This window comes from Rhea pennata, chromosome 1, assembly GCF_028389875.1.
Source record: "Rhea pennata isolate bPtePen1 chromosome 1, bPtePen1.pri, whole genome shotgun sequence".
Taxonomy (NCBI): domain Eukaryota; kingdom Metazoa; phylum Chordata; class Aves; order Rheiformes; family Rheidae; genus Rhea; species Rhea pennata.
The window spans coordinates 159,512,457-159,536,827 of record NC_084663.1 but is presented as its reverse complement, the minus strand read 5'-3'; the positions used below and the strand labels follow the sequence as shown (position 1 = coordinate 159,536,827).

Sequence of the window (24,371 nt, the reverse complement as noted above, 5' to 3'; positions counted from 1 at the left end):
TAAACTTAATTGTTATTGACAGCACTGGTCAAACAATTACACCTGAAACAACAAAAAGACGATGTATGGGTTGAATGGGAAGGGAGGGGGGAGAATTGTGGGTTTGTTCACATGGTATTGAATGCAACTACTGCTTGAGATATTTTTGTTCTTAAAAAAATCTGGCAAAAGGCTACCTGCACGCTGTCCAGTTTAAAAAAAAAAAAAAAAAAGGAAACCAAATAAAATAGTCACTTAAATAGCAGAAAGTCTATGAGGCATATGAGAGCCTCAAGTGGTTGGAACATTTTGTTTGAACATCTGTTTGTCGATGCATGATTCTGGTGTTATTAATCTTCTTTGTAGGTAAGCAGGTGATTCACCCTAACCAAATTGCTGTTGTCCAGGAACAGTTCTCTCCGAGCCCTGAAAAAATAAAGTGGGCGCAAGAACTGATTTCTGCTTTTGAAGAACATCAGCGATTAGGAAAGGTAAATACTTTTACCTTTAATACCACATAGTGGAAATCAAATTTGAGCAGTATTTGAAATTTAGAAAGATTGAGGTTGGCTGCTTGTGTTTTTGCTAAAGTGTGCTGTAATTGAGAATAGTGCTCATGAAATCTGTAGCTGGCTAGAATATAGACTGTATATTTATTATAAATATGACACATCCCAGTTTGTTTTCAAGTAGACTGGCTATCTTTTTCTCCTTCTATTTTAACTTGAAATCTTTGGGTACATAAGTCTATGTGCGTATCTCTGCAGCATCAGTGGATTAGAACTACTTCTCAATTATGTCATAGAATCATGGTGATGCTGTCATATGAAAATATTTGCAATCAAAAGGCAGGTATCCTGGGAGAAGACTCAAACTGCTTGTGCAAGCATCATTTATGGAAAGAGATAAACAGAGGATTAGAAATCCTTGGTTTTCAGGAAAAACTCTATATTGGTAAAACAATTTCATTTTTAGGGTTTGATCCTGGAAACATCCCTACTAGTGAGTAAATTCACTTTTGAGCAAAACTGTTTGCAGGCTCTTAATCATTAAAAACGGGAATGTTTTATGTGCATTTGTACCAATTGCTGGACCTGAAATTTGGATAGAGTAGAAAGCAAATTAACACTAGAATATGATTGTTCCTAATTTAGTGCATCATTGAGTCTCACGTTTCCTGCTCTGTGGGTTTCTGCTATGTAAATATTGCGGTGGTGATGCACAATCTGTCTCTACTTTGTGCCAGTAATACTTAAATTAGGGGTCGCCTGAAGGAAGATTTTATGCTAGTTGCAGCATTGTCAGTTAATTATCTTAAAGGTTATTTGCTATAATCCAGTTTGCCTCTTTTTGAAAGAAAAAAAAAAGTTGCAGCTAAATATGTTTATCTTAGTTACAGCCAAGCCCAGGATAGTTAAAAAGCAAAGTCCCGATGTCAGAACAGCTAGCACAGATAAACAGAAACAGTTTACATGGGTTTATGAAAATTCAGGTGGGGGAAAAAAAAAACATTTTCAGTAATGAAGTTGGGTATAAAAGACTGCATAGATTTTCACTTTCTCCAGTACTATATAAAGGTCTTCAGTACATTTTTTTTTGCTTTCTGATGGGTAGTAATACACTAGGATTTGTGCCTTCCCAGTTTTCCTACATTTCTAAGACCACAGATGTTGTATATTAGAAATTCTAAAAAAAGGTCAAAGCAGAAATTATGCTTTCATCTCAGGATAAAAGTGTTACAAGGTATTTGGTCTGCCCTTCTCTACGCTAGGCAATCATATCCTGTTTATGCTATTTAGGTGTTTATGTTTATGTTTATGTTTATTTAGGTGTTAGGTGTAGTATGTCCATTACAATGATATTTGGGTGCCATCTGAGCAGTTATTTCAGGTCATTAGTATTATGTTATACTTCTGCATCTCTTTGTTCCGTTTTCCCTTGATGTTTAAGCATAGTTGTCTTCATGAAAGTGATTTAGAAAATAGAAAATGTGTGACTGCTTTTGTACATTATTCTGATTTACAAAACTTGGCCCTCTTACAAAAGGCATCATTGTAAACATGATGCTAGTGCAAATGTGTATGTAGGTAGATGCAAAATGAAAAAGTCAAATGACAGACTCTGCCAAATATTATCACTTGCGTAGTATCATTTCATCTGAATTTAATGTCAGAAACCCATTTAAGAAATACTCCTGTTGTTTGAACTACTGATGAAGAGAAGCGGCTAAATTTAACTGGAGTACTAGTATCACACAATACTAAAGGCACACAAATCTAATATTTAAGAATTCTGTGTTAGGCAGGCATTACTCTTTGAATTTGTTTTGAAGCTCTTATTTTATCAACATAGTGATGAATTCTTTACGGTATTAGCCCTTTATGATTTTTTTTTTCTTGTAATAAGTGCTTTCTTTATTAGGCTGCAAGCTTCTGTAATTATTCACAAATGCAGATTTGCTAGAGGTTTGTGGCTTGGGATATTTTCTTTAACCCACCAAGTTGCATGCTTCATATATTTTTGCATATAGTGGGCTATCAAAAAGAACAAGGATTGGCAGGCTTATCTGTGAACTTCTGGATCTTATGTTATTTCAGTATTGCTGGGCTTCACAGCAAAATCAGAAAAGCAGTTTTCTGTGTTGTATTTCCTGCAAACTTCTTAACTGAGTTTGCATTTTGGTATTATAAATGTGTCAGTAAGAAGAGCTTGCGAAGTCTGGTTACTTAAATTTTCCAGAGCAAACATATCTCACTGAGGGAGCTTCTTGCTCTGTGTCTTAGAGACATGCTAGTAATGTAAGTAGTAACTCTTCTATACCACCTCTTGACAAACACTATATATACTGGTTTTAGAAATCCTCGTGTCCTAATGAAACATCTTTTCTACCTTCCTTTTCCTTTTATTATTTTAAAACGTTCAAGTCCATAAGACTACAAATATAGCTGTGGTTAATATGGTTGAGACTTGCATGTTTTTTGCTAAGTTATTAATCCAAGTTGAAAGCCTGGAAAAAATAAATGTGAGAGATTTGTGCAGCTGTTTGTGTGGCAGATAAGTTATTGGTCTTATGTCTTTGGGCTCATAGATTATTGCTAATCGGCTTCAGAGTTTGATGCCCTTAGTCAACAGTGTTTTATACTAAAATACAATAATAAGCTTTTATAATTTATTACAATTTGAGAGATACATTTATTGTAATAATCTCTTTTTGAAATAAAGCTGAACCTGGCTACTTCATCTCGGAAACTAAAATGCTTTGATATAGTCATCCCCGAATCTAAGTAAGGTTACTAAAAATTAGAATCTGCACAAGGTTTTACATCCTGTGACAGTGTCCACACAGAAGAAAATCTGAGATTTTTCTAACCTAAGTTATTGGGGCTTATATTATGGAGATAGTCCTGTTTGGGGTTTTGGTTTGGATTGTAGGTTGTTTTGTTTTACATTTGAAACCTAACCGAAAAATAGCATGTCTAGAAAATGAATGGTAACATTGCATTTGGGACAATTAATAAACAAATGTTAAAAAATAAACAGTATATTAAATATTTTTTACAATTACTTATGAAAGCTAAATGCTGTCTTCTGTCTAAAGCTTTGAGATCTAAAAATGAAAAATGTTAAAAAGTATTGATTTTGTATAGTTTTGGTATTTTTCCAGTAGAATTGCATTTCTGTACGATATGATTTCTCAAAATTAAATTCAGCCTAAAGAAAGCAAGGATAGCTGCTGGGAAGATCTAAACTTAAAATAAATCTCACAGTGTGCTCAAAAATGAAAAAGATGGGTAATAAACATTATTTTGGTAGTCTAAACAAGATTCTGCTCTAAATATCTGAAGTATTTGTACTGCATTAAATAGAGAAGTGATCTTATAAATCCAGATTATCTAGTCCAGGCAGAGTTAAAGTGGCAGAGCTAGTGAGAGAAGCTACTAGCTTGTTGCAAGAAAAAAAAATCGCCCTTCTATTAATAAAAGCACAATACTCTTTACTATGTAAGTTAATGTATGAAACTTACTGCTCTGTTTCCATTATCATTGGATACACGATTATAATAATTTATATATGGTGTTAGTGTTTATATATGACAGGGAACTAAAATATTGAGCCATCTCACTTGTAAATACATCACATACAGGATCTTCAGGAATTGTTTGGTTCTAGAATAATATTCAGGGAGAAGAAAAAGCAGAAGGGTAAAACAGAGAGTCATCTGTCAGGTAAGTATTATTTAGAGTTAAGGTAATTCATTCACAAATACCAGTTCTAAAATCAGTTGAATATTTTAGATTCCACAGGGCAAAATAGAAGAAATATCTATATATGCCATATATGACTGTGTCAAATTCTTGACAAGCCTTTGGCATATGTTTCCTGTATTATATTCTGTGCATCATGTATCATGTTCTCAGAAGCCCAGGAATAATATACATGAAGTCAAGTGATTTGCCAAACTATACAATTTCTTTCATGGACCTTTCCAGGGCTATAAAAATCTTAGGAATGCATTTATTTATACAGCATCTACCCAACAAAGGAATGGAAATTTCCAGCAGCGACTCTGTTATAATAGTCTTTGTTTAGAAAAAGCGAACCCAAGCTACTGTATCTTGGAAACGATGGCGACTTGTGCTTGGGCCTGCTCCAGCTCCCACCGAGGCCAACGGAAGACATCCACGACCGCCTGGGAAGGGGCTCCGGCCCTCCGCGTGCCGGTCCTGCCGCAGGGAGCCTCGAGCAGGGCTTCCTGCTCGCTAGCCAGGCTCGCGCGCGTCCCAGGGATGCAAGTGCCAGCTGCTGTGCTCTCCCTGGCCGGGATGCCACCGTGCCACAAACGGCTCCCCCCCAAAAAAAACTCAGCACTGCGCTGAAGCCAAGCTACCCAAGAGCATCTTGGTGAGGTCACCACTCCCGATCCTGGGGATGCCACGTCCCCTCACGTCGAGGGTTTTATCGGGGTGCTTTAAGTGGGGTGAAGGCTGAGGGAGCAGCCCAGCTGCAGCCCAGCCAACGGCAGGGCCGTGCCAGATTGCCCCATCTCCCGGTGCAGGACAAATCGCAGGCAGCACTAGAGGAGCTGCCAGTCGTGCTGGACGCCAGCCTGGGGAGATGCCAGCAGCACAGGGATACCTGCGCTGGGAAAGCTCCCGCTGGGCTGCAGCGTTGCCAGGCTTCAGTCCTGGTAAGCAGGGCATTGGCTGTCATTTATGGAAATAGGGTGATGTATATTCCTCACAGACACAGAGTGGCAAATTCAGGGATTTGTGTTAAATTGCCACATTTTGCAACCCTCTGCTGTAACAAGTACAGGATTAGCTGCATCTCTCGACATAAATGGAGAGTAGTTTGAGGATGTAGTGCATGCCACTGTTATTTTAAATAATTATTTAGAACTTAATAATAACTTATTTAAATAATTACCTATTTATGTTTATTATTTATTCTTTAAGTGGTCATGTAAAATTTTAATGTGAAGACTGGTAAATAAATAGAGATAGAGAGAGCACATATTAGTAATCAAAGACTGTATAATTTATTATCTGAAAAAGGTTTAAAAAATGTGGTTGGCGTCACAGTTGATGGCTTTTCGCTTTGAAAGACCCATCTGGGGGCAAATTTTGAACCTTTATAGTGGAGCAGAAGGGGATATATTAGCTAATTGCTTGTGCATATACTGGTTCCTACACTGGCACAATCAGTCTTGAGGGAGTTTTGCCAGTGGTGAGAGCATGAGACAGATTTTCCTATGTGGGGCTGCAAAAGCTCCTAAGCAGGACAGAAACTCATAAAAAATATTTGCTTGCCAACCTCTCTCCAGCAGGCATTCAGTGGATTGTAATCTCTTTTCCTCCAATCATTAAAGACCTTTGTCTGATACATGGGGGTAGAGGGACTAGGATGGTGCTTTGACATTTCTACCATGAGAAGTTCATGAGCTGGGAGCAGGTGGACTACGACTGCGCTGCAATAACCTTTCCACCCAGAGGTAGCTCCTGGAGGAGGCCACTGCTGTCCTCCAAGACATGAACCCCACAGAGGGTGTGGGATTAAGCCCTTTTTGGGGGTACTCCTTAGCACAGGCACAATCCACCCGTCCTCATCAACCCAAGGCGTGCAGCGTCTCAGAGCAAGCCTGGGTATGGTTGTACCGCTTGCTTTTGGGCAGCCGTGCTGGGTGGACAGGCTCTCACTGCCCAGCAAAGCTTTGCATTGCTTTTTGTGGCTGTGGCATGGGGCTTAGCCACGGACACCTATCCACTGCAGAGCGAAAAACCTGCTCGGTGCTAGGCGAACCACAAAGGCAGCTACCCACATTTCAAATCTGTGTTTAAAAAGTATTAACAAGTCCAATGGTGCTCATGAGCCTCGTTACAGTTTCCAAAGCCAGGTCTTACAAAAGATATAATGTTCCAACCAGATGGCCCTTTTTAGGGCTTACTGAGGGAATTCAAGTCTGTACAGCCAAAATATTGTTTCAGCTAATTTAAGTAGCAGCAGTCTTAACTGCTTCTTCACTTCTCTATTAGCTGGTGTTTTCATAGAATAGGAGAAAACTTTTCTGCAAAAGCTCTGTCAACTAAAATGGAGAATCTCAGTAAAAAATGACTGTTCAATCCTACTCAGAAAATGAATCTGAAAGTAGAAAAATATAGAATACAAAAATAATGGTGATTCCATTGTTGTTGACAGAAAGAGCTTCACTGATTACTTTTCTCCTCTGCATTGTATTTTATGGTTACCTTCCAGCTGAAATTTTCTAGGCTATATTTAACAAACTGCTCCCATGACTGTAAACCTCATTAGCTTTAAGTGACTTAATTAAGGGCAACTGAGGATACTAAAGGCTTAATATTAGTTACTTTTCATTTTTCCATATAATAATAGTGATACTTCTGGGGAGAAGAAGATATGGTTGGATGTGATGTTTGTCCAGGAAGCTGCTTTTGTGCTGTAAAATAAAGATGTGCGTGGCAGCAGCACGTCCACTAGTATGCTCTCTAGGATTTTCCCATTCCCATTATGTTATGAAAAGCAGGATGCAAACTAGTTTGGAATATTCCTGATTTCTAGGGCTCTTTTTTCTGCTTCTTTAATTTTTTTTTCTGCTCTAGAGGAGCACACAGGAAGGCAACAACTACAGGACAACTACAGTGAAAAGGAAACTAAAGAAAATATACGGACAATAAAAAATAAAAAACCCTCATGTCTGCCTTTCAGTCAGGGGTCTTAAACAGGTTGTTCTCCTTTGAGTGAGAAACTGTGGTGGCTTGAAGCTGTATCAGGGGTTGAATCAAAAAGGATCCACTGGCCCATCCCAGCCGAAATGGCTGTCCTCAGTGGTTCAGGTGGGCTATGGAATGGAAAAACAGCCTGTCCAGCTCACACAGCAGGACAAGCCCCATAGCCAGTGGGCTGGGAAGGACAGTGTCAGGTGGAGGAGATGACATGCTTCAAGACTGACATAAAGGACCCCGTAGGTCCTTGTTCTTCTTCATCTTTCCCTGCCTCATTATGGACTTGTAGGATCATGAAGTCCTTCTTGAACACTTTCTATTAGAGTTCTTACACTGCTGCCATGGATTTATTTGAGGTAAAAATTAATGTGTATTTCGCATTGTTGCTCTTTCTAAACCTCTTTCATCATCCTCCGTGCTCCAAGAGGAAGAATTTTATCTCATAAAGACAGGCTGCTGCCTACATCTGGCAATATAAACTGATATATCCTCTAAACTAACACTGATTCTAGTATAACACTAGTAAAAAGAAACAAAAAGTAGCAATAATTAAAGTTTCCTTCATGTAGACAGGATGACTAGAGAGACTTGCTGATGTGCATTTTTTCCAGAATTCCCTCCCTTCCATTCCTTAATTCAATAGATCACAGAGACCCACTGTGCATCTCCTCCTGCCAACGAGAAATTTTAGACAGATCTATTCAGGGACCATTTATTTTCCCTGGAGATTTTTTGTGTATTCACATAGTGTGAATTTCCTTCACATATCTTACTACAAAAAAGGGATGAATGTAAAAGGATTCCTAGTTCTGGAAACGGAAATATGTAACCAGGAAAGTTTTGCTTGTATATCTTGCTATTTGTGGTGTCTTCAGTTTGTTATATGTGACTAGACTAATTATTCAACATCTTTCCTTTCCTACGTATGGCAACAATGTGAAAAAAAAAAGGCCAAGAATTGCCAGCATCAGTCTGGTTTGGAGGCAGGAGAGGGTATTTTAAAATTTTTTCTGAGTGGAGTGGGAGGCATTATCTTGTTACAGCCTGAAAAAATATGTTTGGTCATCCCAGAGATCCTTGAACATCTAGCAGCTCACTAAACTTGGGAAGTTCTTCAGCAAAAGTAGGAAACTTGACACAAAGTGATGGCTTTTTGGCTACAACTTGCAGAAGAAAATATTAATTAAACCTGCATTCAGAGCCCTCACAGCTGCTAGTTTATTTCTTCCTCTAGACTTCCCCAAAATAGGGTTTCAACCTCCTGTTTCAGGCTGAAGTCTTGCTTTGCAGTTGGGCTAATCACTCCTTCCCCAGGCACAGACCCACTTCCACTTGCTGGGAGCAGGACTCCTGTCTCTTTTGTTCGTATACCTGTATGTAAAGCCAAGCATTCTTTTTAAGCCCCAAAGCAAAGATTTCCACATTTCCTCCACAGGGGATTGCTTAAAGAATGTGTGTTTTCATTTAATCCTAAGGGAAATTATCTTCCTTAATGCCATGCTTTTTAGGGGGACCCTTTGCTATCCACCTGCTTCCTTCCCTCCTCAGAAGAGCAAATCTGCCATTCTTCCAGAACACAAGCCTTTTATTTCCTGATAACAGTTTAACATTATGCAGGATTACAGATCATGTTCTCAAATCTGGGCAGATTTTAGTGGGCTTATTCCATGTACTTTTGTGGTCTCAGAAAAGGCACAACTAGACTTTGGGGATTTAGAAGTGAGAGATCCACTTAATTAAAATGGGGGGGGAAGAATGTTTCTCAGATAATTGTGGCTCACACATCTTTCTTGTGCCTCTGGACTTGAGGATGCTTGCCCGTACATGTCCTCCAGTTCCCCTCGCTGGAGGTACGCAAGGTTTGCACTGGCCAGCTGGCATTGCCAGTTCTGCCCTTTTCCATTTAGCCTGGCATCTGCCTGGGAGCGCTCGTACGGGTCACGGGGGTTGCAAGGGGACTTACATAATTACTTATTTAGACAATGGCTGTATTCACGCACAGCCTCTGGCCTGGGTTACCAGAGCGGTATGGGAGCTCTGCTTGATTCACAAAATCTCCTAATGATGGAGGGGGTGGAGGAGAGAAGGGAGGCTGCCTCTGCGGTCCCCCTACTCCCACTTCCCCTAGGTCCTAGATGCACGGCCTCTCAGCAAAAAGCCAAGCAGGGCAAGGAGGTAGTACTACTGGCACACACTCGTTGCGGAGATTTGGTCTGCAAAGGCAAATATTACTAGCCAAACTGGCAAGAAGACTAATTGAAGAAAAATACATCTTCATCAGCAGGGCAGTATTTCTAACCCTGTGTCAGCAGAGGGCCACTAGAGGACTTCCCCTCACTCTTGAGTTCGTTACCCTTCTGAGCAACAGTCTCCTTCCTATTAATATGCCATATTGGTACTAGGTCACCTAACTGATGGCAGAGATTTTTTTTTTTTTTTTGGGGGGGGGTAACTCCACAAGCATTAGATAATCCTCATCTTAGACCTACCATTATTTCAAAATTCAGCAGTAGCTGCTTTCTTGTCAGTATTGCACTTTCAAGGAATGATACCTTGGCTTTTTTCCCCTCTTTTCTACTAACCAGAAGAAAACTGATGATCCTAGAAACAATTCATCCAAAGTACTCTGTATTGGCCAGAGTGCTCATTACACAGATTCCTTTCTGGTCTTGCCAAGGCCTTACCTACTCACCAGCATCCACTAGTACCTCCAAGCCTGCCACCTAAATCTCCTGACTACATTCACAAAGTAAACTCCTTCTGAAACACTGGCTCCCTCTACATAATGGTCCAGAGCATCCCATACATTGAGACACACGTGTATGAGTACAGCAGTATCAGCTATATTGTTTCATGTGATACAAGATAATTGAATTCTTTTTCTACTATAGACCAGAAGTTTAGTGTAGATTTTATATGTATCATTAAGAAAGGTCTGACCACTGTCACCATGGGAGTTAAACTTGTTGGCTACATGTACTATAAGATCTGGTAGAACAGACCATCAAATCAAGGGTTTGTTAGCAAAGGCTCATCAGTGGTCAAGGTAACCCAGTAACAACAACAGTGGTTCCCAAAGCACAATGGGGAGTTCTCACAATCAGTGCTCACATCTGGAATTGTGTCTGTAATCAAATAGGAAATTGTAACTTACAGGACTTATTTCATACTTTGGAATTTATGTACTTGCTATACCTTAGGAAAGCCAATCCTCAAATGCAGCACTGATGCAGATTATAAATGGTTTCCAGTAGTCTTAAGAACTGAGGGTCTGCAGTAACACTCTCAGTGAGTTCATTACTGCCATCCGATAGACACAGATAGAGACATAGATAAATACAGAAAGCACGAATGCTGAGGAAGATGCCACAAGCACTCCCAGGTGAGGGAGTACCTCTAATTCTTCGATCTTGTTAGCCAAAGGGGACTAACTTGTCTGATCACTATCCCACATGTCCCAGAACAATTATTATTTTACTTTAATTAACTCCTGTACTTTAATCCAACCCACAGCTCAGACAGAAGGTCTCTGAGGTGCCATAACTATGAGGTGCTGTAAGTGTTCTGCATCCTGATAGTTTTATCCAACCTGTTTCTCTGATTTACTCAGCAATACGTAATGAATCAAAAGACTGTGGGAGTAAAACCCCACATAGCATCACATATTATATAAAAGGTTTCCGGAGTGTTGAGGAAGTTGACTCTCTGGCTCTTCTCCTTTCTAGTTCCTCCAGAAAAACTGATCCCCAGCAAATACGGAAATCATTGGCTCTGAATCCCATCTATTTACTTTCTAAAAAGATAAAACGCTTCTTGCCAAGAGAAAATTATACTCTTTTGATGAAATGGTAATACAGACTTGCAAAGCTCTTAACTACTCCCAAAGTTTTTATAGAGTGAAAGTTCAAATACACACACACACATGCACGTACACAGAGATGGTCTTCGTGTTCCAAGAACCACTGTGTAAAAATGTTCGTCTTTTGGCCTTGGCGTTTAGCAGACCAATGCTGAAACTCTTTCTGTGACTTCATACATTTCATTTGTTATAGGTAAAGGAAATATTTAAGGATGACATATACATATGGCATGTTCAAGAATCGTGTCCAAGATGCAGGGCAGCACATGGCCTGAGTCGCTGTCTAAGCTGTCAAAGAACAGCCACCAGTTATACACTGAACTTTGTTAGATCTCAGCTGGTTTTGGCAGCAGCTAGATTTCTCCACAAAGAGATTCATAAGGTACAAGCATAAGCCCTGCCAAGCTGATGTACTATGAAGTTTGGTTCTGAATCTCCTCAATCTCAGTCACCTGGAAACTTACTCCATTAGTTATTCCTAAGGCTTTATTTGCCCTCTTTTTTATGTGCCCATTTCTTTGGCTCCTGACCTGTGAAAATGACTCTCCTCTGTCACCTCTGCGTTATCACTCCCTTTGTCTGTGGGCTGGATCTTTTTATTATTTGGAGCTGACCATGCTAGATTTTCTTTTTTCCAACTCAAATATTTGTTGTTTCCTTCTGAAAAAAAAATCAGCAGTCTTCTGTAATTTTAATTCCCTTTCAGCTGTTTTGTGTATTTGCCAAAAGCCCTCTCCATTCCCTTCTCAAAGCACTTCAGGACATTGTGAAATTCAAAGTAGAGCTGTTAAGATCTGACTCACTATGGCCTGAATCTTGCATAAATAGTTACGTTTTTTAATGTTACTACTATTTTAACAGAACATTGAATGTCATTGTGAATTTACTGCATTCAGATATGACATGGTGCCGTGGGGATGCAGCAAGTTACGCAGTACTGGTCATTCATCATTCAGCCTGGAGAGGGTGGCCTGATACAAAAGGTGGAGCTGGGGAGATGACTGCTTTGCGGGCACTGTGGGCAGGTCCAGTAACCTAGCGGAGAGAAGAGCTGGATGGGCCTGCCTTCCTTTTATTTCTGAGTGTTATCCCAGAGCTGTCCACAAAGGAAATACCTTTGAGTCTTTCCTCATTTGTCAATCAACTGGGAAGACCTCTAACTAGCCTACATAATTACCCAAATGGGGAATGTTGCCCGTTCACCTTCCTTCCTTGCTTTTTCCATGGTATTCCCTGATAGTCTTCCCGACAGAGGCACACAGCTCTCAGGCTGAGCAAAGTCAAAGGTTGTACAAATACAAACTCCTCTCCTGTGTTGTGCTGTCTTCACAGCTGTTCACTTTAGGCGAGCCAAAGAGCTCTTACAGCTTCCATACTCTACAAGCTGGTGAGTGCAAAAGTCACCATGATTCTCATAACACCTTTAGGATGTTCATTGCATTGTTGCATTAAAAACAGCCTTGGATAAGGAAAGCAGAGTGTGTGCTGGATTGCCTAAAATGGATGTCGTGGTTTTGGCCCATAAATCCATCCATTCCACAAAAATGGAACTGTACTGCAGTTCCAACCTGCAGTACAACTGCTGCAAGTGGTCATCATCACCCTACGACTGCGCTGACGCCCCACAACCAGCTCAGGCTTTGCCTTCTGGCTGCTCGTTTTCCCAGCTCCTCTGTCAGTCCTTATGCTGAGGACCTGTTACTTCCAAGGGCATGTTTTACGTTCGAGTCATCTGAAGGCAGGAGCTTTTCTGAAAAGGCTCCCACTGAATGATTTATATTGGCGGTGTAGAGAGCGAGAACCAAAACAACGCAACACAAATAATCCAAACCCCAGCCTAGCGGCACACACTAACAGTCGTTCCAATTCACACCACAAGTTTCCTTAAGAACTGACTTCTGATCCAACAGTTTAACTACTGGAAGTCTAAGTACAGGCTGGAAATGTGAGATTATTAACAAAATTAGCCAAAAAGAAAATTTAGCTCTATGACTAAATTAATCACCAGGTTAACACTATCAAAGTAAATGGTGTTTATGGAAAGTCTTGTTTTCTTTATATTAATGTGAAAGAAAACCAAAAGAATGTTAAAGGCAAATTTCATCTAACGGAACTGGAAAAGAGGGCATGGGGACAAAGCTATAATTATTGGTATTTCCTATCTGTTGAAACCTGTGGGTGGAAAGAGTGGCAATGAATAGAGTATATTCAATGGCATTAAAATTGGTTTCCTTTTCTGGACTTTAGCTCAACACCGCAAATTAGCAGGGAGAAATTAAGCATGAGTGAACAGGCAGAGAAGCCAACTTGTTCATGTTACTCTTGACTGTTAGAAAAACACATTTTTTTCCTTCACGAATTCAAACTAAAACCAATCAAAATTACAGATGCACACTTACAAGAGAATGTACTGCATACCTAAAGCCAGTTCAGTGTTCACATGCGTATCTACTGTTACCCTGCTCTCTTTTTTGAACTTACAACATGCCATTTTAATAAACAGAGGACAGACCTGCAGTTTAACTAACTTCTGCTTTCTGAAAAGACTTTTTGGCGCAGACTCATCTCGCTCAGCTTAGGCACCTACAAACAGGCCTAACCTAAGAGCACCCTGTATACAGTCAGTGGAGCAGATAGGACCCTCTAGGTCATGACTGCATCTACCCAGGATAGAAATGCCACTGCTGGTGCCTATCTCCTGCTGTGAACTGTTGCCAGTACTGAGAATAACGGTGCTCCTAATTCAGCCATTTTACAAAGCTGAGAAGGATGATTCCAGACCTTAACATATCTCTACTTACCACTGTTACTCTGTCTGCAAATTTCTCTTTTAAACAATAACTATTATTTGGTTGAATACTTAGCCACAATTAAAAGACGTTTTTCTTTCAATGAAAATACATATCTTGCACTAACCAGAACTTTCAGACCACTACCTAGACCCAAACTTTTTGAAGAAAGATTTGCAGAAGTCCTACATCATAAAATGATTACTTAGCTCCTAACTGATTTTCACAACAATTAATAAATAGAACAGTATGAGGTTGCATTTTTTGTAAATGTTTACAAATGAAAATGGCTGAGACACTGCAAAGATAAAAAGTGTATTATTACTTATGTAGGGTTGATTGGTTGCTCTGTAAATGAGAAATTAGATTTGAAGCATTTATCATCGAGAATCTGTCAGTCCCATTTTTCTCCAAGCCTGCCTAAGATATCACAAGGCTACAGTATGAATCCTCCTTAGAACAGAATAATAGTTTTAAGTATTAGACTTTCACTGGCTTTAATACTGCATGTTCTCATATACAATAATATTCAGTTGTATTAATTTACTGTTTAAGATGGATTTTTGTCTTAGTTGGCATAAAATTTGATTTAGTATTTAATTAATGCTGCTTCAGTTAAGCTAAATATGCCACTGGAGCAGCACCATTCATAAAAACTTTTAGAAATGGCTTCTGTTTTTACTTTACTTACCAGATTCCTCTATTTAATTGTTCTCAATCCTTACATGAAAAAAAAAAACAGAAAAAATAAACTGCTTGCTCCAATCTGCATTTCTCTTCCTATGCATGCACGTACACACATGCAGCTATCTTTCCTTACTCTGTTCTTGGTTAGTCTCACTCACTGTCAAATCTAAAATCAGCCTGTGATGCTGTGATGCTGTAATGATTGCAGCAGGACATGAAAATGGAGCAGTACTTCACAGACACCCCACAAAATGCTAGAGCAGGGCCTTTAATTCTTAAATACTTCAGGGAAAGAAAATGCATCTTTGTTTTTTCAAGAACGTGTCAAAGTACAGTCAGAATTACAAATAAGATTTTTTGTTTGATTACTGAACTTTGGAATATCTTGTTGCACAGCATTTTATCTTAAAAATTCTATTTCATCAACACAAATGTAGATTAAAGCATCCAAAGCAACAAGTCAGGTGTGGCTCTATTTAATACCTACTGCTTCTTCTGTTTAAAATTTAACTGCAATCTATAGTTAATTATTTTACACCTGTCACCACAGTATCAACACAAAATCCTTGGAAATAATGACTTCTAAAATCTGCCCTGACTCTGGAATCATCATTGCTGTGACATGTTGGCCAGTTCTGGAGTAATTCTGGGAAATTCTCTATATATACAATGTTCAGGTAGGCTTTAAGTTGTTAGCAGAGTAGATTAGGGAAATATTACCACAACAGCCATTTGCTTTTTCAGCTTTCATCCCACCATCTTACTCTAAGCACAGGTCCAGTCTGCCCTTAGCACAGGAGACTCAAGGAGAGGCACAGCGGCACAACCTTCCAAAGGACGCTCAAATGAGGAAAACTTCCCTCCCCCTGCCCAGAAAAGCCCGTTTCCATTTCCTGATGCAGATAATGATTCGCCCTATTTGTTAACTGGCTGTAACCATCTACAGACGGTTTTGTGCCACCCGTGTGGCACCCACACACACAGCCATGGCTGCGAGCTGCCTGCCTGGCTCAGCACCCCCAGCCTGGCTGCTTGGTGCCCTGCTAGGTTGTCAGCTAGAGAGGATAGGCAGGCTACATATAAGGCTTTTTTCTTCTTCTCCCTCTTCTTGCCTCTTCTTTCAGACACTCAACTCACACTGCTTATTTATTTATTTATTTATTGTATTTGCCTCATGTTGGTTAGTTTGTCTTGTTCTAAAACTTGTTCAAGATTCCTGTGGGATCTAATGTTTCCTGCTTTGCGGATGTGTTTAAAAAAGAAAAAGAAAGAAAGCAAATGACAATTTCCAAAGGTCTTTTCAGGAAGTTTGTATTCTCTCTTTTGCAGGGAGCCTTTACTTTCCATGGGAATATGATAGACATGCCATTACTGAAGCAGGCACAGAACATTGTTATGCTTGCCACAGCCATCAAGAAAAAATGATCTGGTAAATGAAGCTCTCACCATGTGGCCACAGTAGCAGTTTTAAAAGATGACTATACTTGGAGAAAAAAAATTAAATACATCAGACTTAAGCAGAAATTCATTTACATTTTGCAGATCTGTCATAATCACTTGCCAGAATTGCTAATTATGAAAACTATTCGAGACTGAAACCACTGCTCAGTCCTGTACAACCCACGAACTCATAGCCTGCAATGATGTCACATCACTGACTGAGTGACATCATGGAAATTACTACAAATGCAGAAGTATGACTTAAGGGTAAAAGCAAAACGTAAGCTGTGAGCTCTGTTAACAACTGAAAATCGGGTCAAATCACTTCTATTTTTTATGTATGCTTCTTCCTGCTCCTGTGTAGAAACCCCACCAGAAAGGCTGAAGTCTCAAATAATTATCCACCAGTTTAAATAACTGTGATGAAAATCATTACCCTGTGCAGATTTCTCTTCCCTCCCTTCTGTACATGTGCAACAGCCATTAAAAATATTGCTCCAACAATGCAAGACTCTTGACTTTTTTCTTAAGTGGTTGCTATTCAGACCATTTCCTCCTGGAAACGTGGAGCTCGGGAAGGGTTGGACGGCAATAAACTTGTAGTTTTCGGAGGCACAATGCAGCAGAACTTGCGCATATGGTCTCGAGTCAGATTTACATCACATTAGGGATACGGCTACAGGTCATGTGGGCCGTGTGGTTAACGGGCTTAGTAAAGCTGTTTTGAAGAGGTTAACCCAGCTTGTAGTAAGGGTAAATAAACATAACAACCAGGCATTGTCCTCTATTCAGCATGTACTCTTATATGGAGGGCTAAAGGGTATTGAAGCTGCAGAGGATCAACTTGTGGTTGCCAGAGGACTCCAATGAAGTTTGAAACACCAACAATCAGAGATTTTGTTTCTGTTCCTCATTAAATCATGAGCTTTTGTGCTCAGACTATGAAGGACTGTTCTTTAAGAAATTAACAGAATGGGAAGTTTTAAACTATGCACCAACCTTTTCATGACCTACACAGCAGCAATGCTGCTGCACTTAGACAAACACCGCAGGGAAGGCTGTTCTGTTTATTTAAATTTGTAAATAGAAAACAGTTGTTTTTTAGTTTCATTTTTCACCGCCTCCATGGCCATTTTACTTATGGAGTCACAGTGGCTTATTCCTCCCATCTGCTCGCTTATTCTGTTTCCTCCCCGTCTCCGAGGAGCTTTTTTAAACATTGTTTTGTTATTTTTGCTTTAATTAAGAAAAAAAACCCACACAGCGCCTTCACGGCGCTGCTTGTGTGGAGCAGCGGGCACAGCGAGTCCCGGCGTGCCGAGGGCCCCGCCTCGCCGCTGCCCCCTCACGAAATGGCGGCGTGGCCCGGGCGAGCGCCCCCAGGGACACCCCGGGCCGAGAGGCGGGGGGCAGGCTGGGCAGCCGTGCCCAGCGCTGCCGCCGCCGCCGCGCTCTTTGAGCAGCGGGACGAAAAGGGCCGAGGAGCGTGGCGGGGGCAGCGAGAGAGCCGGGGTCAGCGGCGCAGCGAGTGGCTCGGAGCCTCCGGCGGCCAAGGGGGCGGTGGCGAGCGTGCCCTGGGCGCGGGGCCGGGCGGGGCCTGCCGGCAGCGGCGCGAGGAGCGACCGGTAAAACCGTTACTCGCTCCCGCCAGTCCCCGCGTGCCGTCGCCGCCTCGCGCCTTCAGCGCACTCCCGGGACGGGACAGGACGGGACGGGACGGGCGGGCTGCGGAGCCTCCTACGCGGCGGGGACGGCTGCAGAGGCGGCGCTGGGCGGGAGAGCCGTGCTCCCCCCCCCCCGAGTGCCGCGCAACGGCGCTAAGTGATCTGTTACCGCGCGAGGACCTCGAGGCTAATCTGATTAATTAAAGACTACCTGTTTATATTGCGCCTCGCAACTCCCCCCGCGTCTCAACCCTCCACCCCCGGCGTTTCAGGGCACCCTCTGTTATTAATTCTTGGATGACTAAATTATGGGTAACACTATTAAAACATTATCAGAACTAATGAGAAACAATTACTTAGAAGATGAGCTGGGACAAGCCGGAGCAGGGCGCATTTGTAGTTATCCCCGCAGATTACGTTAATAAATCATCAGGTGCAAGGCAATACGGAGGCAAGGCCTGGCGTGGGGGGAAGGAAAATGAGATGTAGTTTTTTTTCCTTTTTGCATAATTTTTTCATTAATCTCAATAGGACCCTTGTGGTGTAGATTGTTTTATTCCCTTAATACCGCGCGGGGGGGGGGGGGGGAGATTTCAAAAAAAAATAGTAATAACGTCTTCATTGTTTTACTGAAGTCTTAATGCCGCGGGTGACAAGGCGGCAGCGCTGCGCGGGCGCGAAGGGCGCGCACCCCGCGCCCGCCGCCGCGCGGACCCCGCCCGCCGCCGCCGCCCGCCCCTCACGCGCAGCGACGCCGCGAGGCGTTTGCGCCCGAGCGCAACGGGCCGCCGAAGTAACTTCACTGCGTGACCTGGGTGCGCAGAAATAAAATAGGCAGGTTTCTTCACACCGACGCCCGACTGCGGGTATGTTCGGATTTCAACTTAAATTTCACTGATTTCACCCCTCCCTCCCCTTCCTCTGTGGAAAATACTGCTTCCACTTAACGGTCTTAACGATTTTCGCTTTATAAGAAATAAAATAATTTATTTGTTTTTAGTTTACTTTAGGAAGCTTTACGTGTTTTCCGGCTTTATTCTTTCTCTCTCCTTTTCTCTCTTTCTTTCTCGCCTGGTGCTAGGCAAGCAATTGATGAAACAAAACAGATTATAAGATTAGCAGCAGGATTTTGTGCATATTAATGATAGGGAAGGGCACCGAATGGGTTTGTAATTGCAGATCTTGCGCCTGGGATTGGGAACTGTAGCCCTGCTACAGCAAAGACCCCCCTGTGAGGTTTTCACATTGGAACTTAGGGGAAAAGTGAAAAAGTAATTACCAGAGCACAACATTGAAATGTTAAAGCACTTATTCTTTCTTTCAGCGTTCTGTTTTAAAGGGGGGAAACGGGCAAAATGGAAAATAAATTACTTTCAAATAAGTAGGTTAGCACCTGAATACTGGTGCGCATTCTCCTTTTTTTTTTTTTTTTTTTTTTTTTAATTCTAGCAATTATTTAGCAGGGCATTTGCTTCTGAACCTACCATCCAAGCACCAGAAACGGGGGAAGGGAGGGCACGGAGACCTCGGGAACAGAGGGGCAGTCCGCGTGTGAGGTTTGAAGAAAATATCACCAGGAAAGCCGTTCAAAGCTGCAGTTTGAAATTTAAAGTTTTTTTTTTTCTTTTGGTTTTGTTTTAAAATCGGGGCTTGAAAGGAAAAGATTGTTTTTGTTTCCCTCTTCAACACAAGCATCAAACGGTATTTTAGCAAGGGATGCATTTCACAACCACAAATCCCTTCCAGGAACGGCATGTTCTCTGTAATATCGAGAAGTAACCTGACACTGAGTTTTAACTCTTCTTAAGCGTCCCTTCGTGTTGCCTGGACTGGTTTAATGCTCCTTATGCGAAACCGCTATTCTTAAAATCTGAATTCTGCATTTAAAACACAGCGCTTCTTTGCTGACTTTTCCAATAATTTCCTCGTATGATTAACAGCGAAAGGCTTCGGTTTAACAGCACGTACTCGGGCGTATTGTTTTAATTCCGCTTTCAACGGAAAATAAATGTATCTGGGGGAAATTAGACTTTGAAAACTTTTTTACGAGCCAATAAAACGGAGTATCTGCTCCTCGAGCACTAATTTCTGATTTCGAATTGGAGGGGGGGAAAGAGGGGGGGAAAAATCTTTGCATTTCGTTCATCCCATTGCTCCAACCCGCTCCTTTACCTCCCCCGGTTTGAGCGCGCTGCACAACTCCAAGCCGATGCTACTTGTAACTACTATTTTAAGGATGCTGTGTGCGGGGCGGGCGGAAATAAAAGCCCGTGAGGGCGGTGATTTGGTTTTGCTTTTCTCCTGCGGGAAGCACAGCGGTCTGGGGTCGTTGCCTGCGCGGAGCGGTGTGCCGGGGAGGGGGAGGTTGCCCCGGGACCCCCACCCCAAAGACTGGAGGGGGGACGGTTTGGGGGCGCTGCCTCCTTCCCTCCCCCTCGCCCCCAGCACGCCCCGGCGGTGCCTCGCTAGTGGAAGAGGGGGGGGGGAGATCGAGAAAGTCGCTGCCGCGGGCAGAGCGCGACCGCGCCGGGGCCTCGCTATGGCGCGGCGAGGTCGGTGGGTGCCCGCGGACCTGCCCGGCTGCCGTGGGGGCGGCAGGGAGGCCGGCCCGTGCCTCGGCGGCGGCCGGGACACTCGCGCGTCTTTGTGCGCCGTTACTAGGCGCCGCGGAGGCGAACGGGCACGTTAACCGGAGCCGTTAAACGGCCGCAGTAACGGCTCCCGCCGCTCCTTCCCCTGCACCCCTGGGCGCTGGGACGAGGGCAGCTGTGGAGGGAGGGGCCGCCTGTGCGCGCAGCACACGCGCTCCTCTGGGGAACTGCCCCACACTTAACGCCGGGGCGTTAGTGCCCTCCATCCCCATCCCCCTCACAGCCCCCCACCGCACTCCTCAGCCTCAGACCCGCCGCCTCAGGGCGCCGCCGGGGCCCTCCGGCCCTGGAGAGCGGGTCGGGGGGCTACTTTCCTCACCACGCCTGTCCCGGCAGGGGACGAGACACAGAGCAGAAACACCCCGTGCATGCACGTAGGGCAAGCAGCGGAGAGATGAGACAGTCTCGCCACGTTTGGGGGTTGTCGCTCTCCGAATCATATCCAAAAAGGAAATTTCAAAATCTTTGGTAGTAATGCTAAGATGCTACTCATAATTATGTCCGTAGATATTCAAAAGGCCTGATTCTTCAAGCTGTTGCAGGTGCCTGTGACCTGCTACAATAATTTGAAGTTCATCATCCTGATGAGAATAAGGAAAATAAATACCTGTACTACCTGTTTGGGCCTCTGTCATTCAAAGTAGCACTCCATGTAGCTCTGGGGCTTGTGCTTGTGATTTTATTCCTATTTCTGCTAACACAGCTTCTGTTAATGAGATGGTGATACCAAGCACATGCATCAATTAGGAAGTTTCCAAAGTGAGTCTTGCTGAAGGTAAAAAAAAAAAAAACACTTGTCCCCATGTCACACATGAATGCATGAATGAGCCTCGAATACATGGGAGACAAGTTCATGCTGCTGGCACAACCTTGCCTGCCTCCTGACATCCGATTTTTCTCTTGGTTGCTTTTGCAGTTGTCCCTAAAATACAGCAATGTTTGTGCTGGTCTGGTACGCTGTGGGATGTGACTAGAAATGCTTCAAGTTAACTGCGCATTCAGTCTGGCTTAAAGGTGCAGGTCAGACTTAGTTGATAGTGGATGTATCACTGCTAATCTGACCATCACTGACAATCTGACTGCGTGTTTTACTGCAAAGAGACCTGTGGTGCATGACACTGAACTAAATATTTGGGGGTGAGGGGGAAACTGGGGGCAGAGGTGTACAAGAGCTGTACAGTTGTATCATTATCATTGCTATATGAGAGCAGAAGTGGGAGAAACAATCTGTTGGTGTCTTTACCATCAGCATTTGTGAAAAGGGTTTGGGCTGTTTTTTAGTGTATAACAAGGTCCCACAGCTCTGTGATACCACATTAGAGTGCAGGGAAGGGATGTGTCTGTCTTCTCTGACATTCAAGAAGTACCACAGAAAGAGCTTGCCCTGCGAAGGCTTTTCATCATTGCTTGCCTCACAGGAATGCCATTCCTCTGTTTCCATACCTGTGCTACTGCTATAATACTAGCAAAAGACTACACATTCATTTGAAAATGTTCAGTCATGATACTCTACTGAGAGACTGCTTAAAGTATATAGTAGATAGAGGCATTTATTTTTCTTTCTTTAAATCATTTTTTTTAATATTTCCCCCAGAAAGAAAAAAGATCCCCATAATAATAGCAAATATTTGTGCTGTAGTAAGATTTTGCAAGAAATCACAAAATCCAGAGATGAAGTGGATTAACTGACTTCATCAAACATGATGTCTTGAGTTTTTGTTGACTGTTAAGGATATACCAGATTTACTGAAAGAACACATGCCATTTGTTCGGTAGCAAATGTAAATATGTCTCTACATTGTACCTATATTAATAAATTATAGGTTATGTCCTCCTTACTGTTTTAACTAGCATGTATTAAAGTGAATATGTGAGAGAGATATGTAAATGCAAGTTTGCAGACAAATGGCAATGAGTTAGTGCACATATGTCTTTGTGTCTTTGTGGCTATATTTTCTGCAAACGTGCATGTTTCACAGTATAGGCAGAAGCAGGGAAAATTTAAAGGATATCCCATGTTCCTGTTCTTGTTTTGTTCTTACTGACATAGGTTTGTGTCAAGTTTACCAAAAAACTGCTGCTGTAATACCACATTTGAGGGGTGGAGGAAAAGGATAATAAACTTTTTTTTTTTTTTAATTGCCTCCCTGGCTATAAATTAGCACGCATTGGGCTAATTTTTTTTCCTTGAACAAAAGCACAATTGACAGCAAAGCTTAGGGAAAATAGGGAGGGAGCTCTGAGCCCCAAATCTCCCCTGTGTATTGAACCTGAGCAGGAGGAGGCCTTGTCTGTGCCCAGAAGTTGAAGGGCACTGAGAATCACAACAAAGCAATGGGGATTTTTATGTTTCACTGACTGTTTTTGCAGCTGCATCTTCCCCCCTCCTCCTCCCCCATTATTTCATGTGAGAACCAAGTATGAAAATAGTAACTATGCTTTCTCTTGTGCTCCAGCAAATGTACTCATGTGCTCCAGCAATCCAGAAACACCAGAGACCCGAGTCTATTTTTTTGCAAGTTTGTTATAGGCAAATATACAAATTGTTCTTACGTACCCTATTTCACCTTTATTATCGTGAATCTGAAGAAAAGACTGAAGCCCACTGACTGCATTTCTGACTCAATGTGATGGTCTTTGAGTCCCCCGGGTTTCCACTGTCATTTGAAAAGGATCTGGCAGAAATTGCTGAACTTTCCAGTTTTCCACCAAGTTGCCTCAACTTTCTCTCCATTCATGCCTTCCATTCAGACTGTAGAATATCTGCTAAACCATGCCCTCCCCTGGTAAAAGCTCATAGAATGGGAATTTTCTTGGGAGCTGACTGTGCAAGTTGTTACACTGAGTATAGGGAGAAGCAGGGAAAAACTGAAGGGTGTCCCATTTCACACGTAAGAGAGATGTAAAGATCTGTGGTCAATTCCTGGCCTCATTTCATTCTTACTTATGTGAACTGGTGACGGGTTTACCAAAAAAATGCTAATTGCTGTTAACCCTTAGTAGTGCAGCCAGAAGTAGGTAGATGCAGACCCCATAGGCGCACAGAGAGGTGGCACAAAGGGTGTGGAAGTGCTGGGAGAGAATGGCTGAGAAATGACTGAAGGATGGGGCCGGAGAAGACAGGGGCATGCCTGTCCTCTCATACTCAGCAGTGGAATCATCTGTTGTTCTTAGTGTCTGTAGGCAGAAGGATACTTAATATTTGCTTACTTTGCAGTAAAGGAAAGAGCGAACATCCTAACTATTTGTAAAATAACTGTCTGATTGCAAGACTAGATACACCACAAGATGGGTCACTAAAGGAAAGCAGTGTGGTGCCTTTAGAACAGCATAGATATCCACTGCTACAAAGCCTGAGGGAGGGGGTTGGAAGGAGTGATCCTTGAGGTCTTTTCTAGACTTACGTTTTTATGATACTATAAAATGTGCAGGGATGCAACAAACAAAAAGGAGAAGAGGAGGAACCTAAAAACTTAGAAAAGGAAACTTTCCTTCCTATTACTGTACTTTCTCAAGCTGTGCTTACTACCTTAGTCTCCTGCTTAAAAATCTACAGCAACAGGCTGTTTTCCCTCTCAAAAAATGCATTTGATTTTTTCTCTCTGCAAAGAAGGCCTACAACACTGCTATTTGAAGAGGTGAAGAGCCTTAGTATTTTCACATGGGGTCATCCTGACTCTTTCATTTTTCTTCTTATGTCATTGCCTCGAGTTGCAGATTATTGTGGGCTGAAAAACTCAGGCCATGGTTTTCTAAGCAGGCAGGTATCCTGCCTCACCCACAACTCAAATCGTCTATGGAAGTGGCCTGCCTCTTGTGTTACTTTTCTTTACTTTTTCTTAGGACCTATGTGTCAAAGACCGTATTCCCTGAATGCATCCAATCTCCCTCCAAGAAGATCAGTCAGCGAAAAAAATCCAGTAGATGCTGGAGTTGTAACTGGTCAGTTTTCTCTCTCAAGTTACGGTTTCTAGCAGATACAGAATTCACCTATTTCAGTTATCATGATGCAGGAATGAATCCAGAGTGGCAATTCCTTTATGTTAAAAGTACACTCGTCT

General features: G+C 42.3%; 1 protein-coding gene across 1 annotated transcript in view; it reads left to right on the top strand.

The window, feature by feature from the left end:
* The window catches only part of CLYBL (citramalyl-CoA lyase), a 179,818-nt gene extending 163,319 nt beyond the window's left edge, over positions 1 to 16,499 (top strand). Inside the window, exons 7-8 of the mRNA XM_062575694.1 lie at positions 346 to 470; positions 15,885 to 16,499. Coding sequence (XP_062431678.1) covers positions 346 to 470; positions 15,885 to 15,980 — 221 coding nt within the window. The 3' untranslated portion in view covers positions 15,981 to 16,499. The remainder of the gene's footprint in view (positions 1 to 345; positions 471 to 15,884) is intronic.
* Positions 16,500 to 24,371: the final 7,872 nt, after the last annotated feature.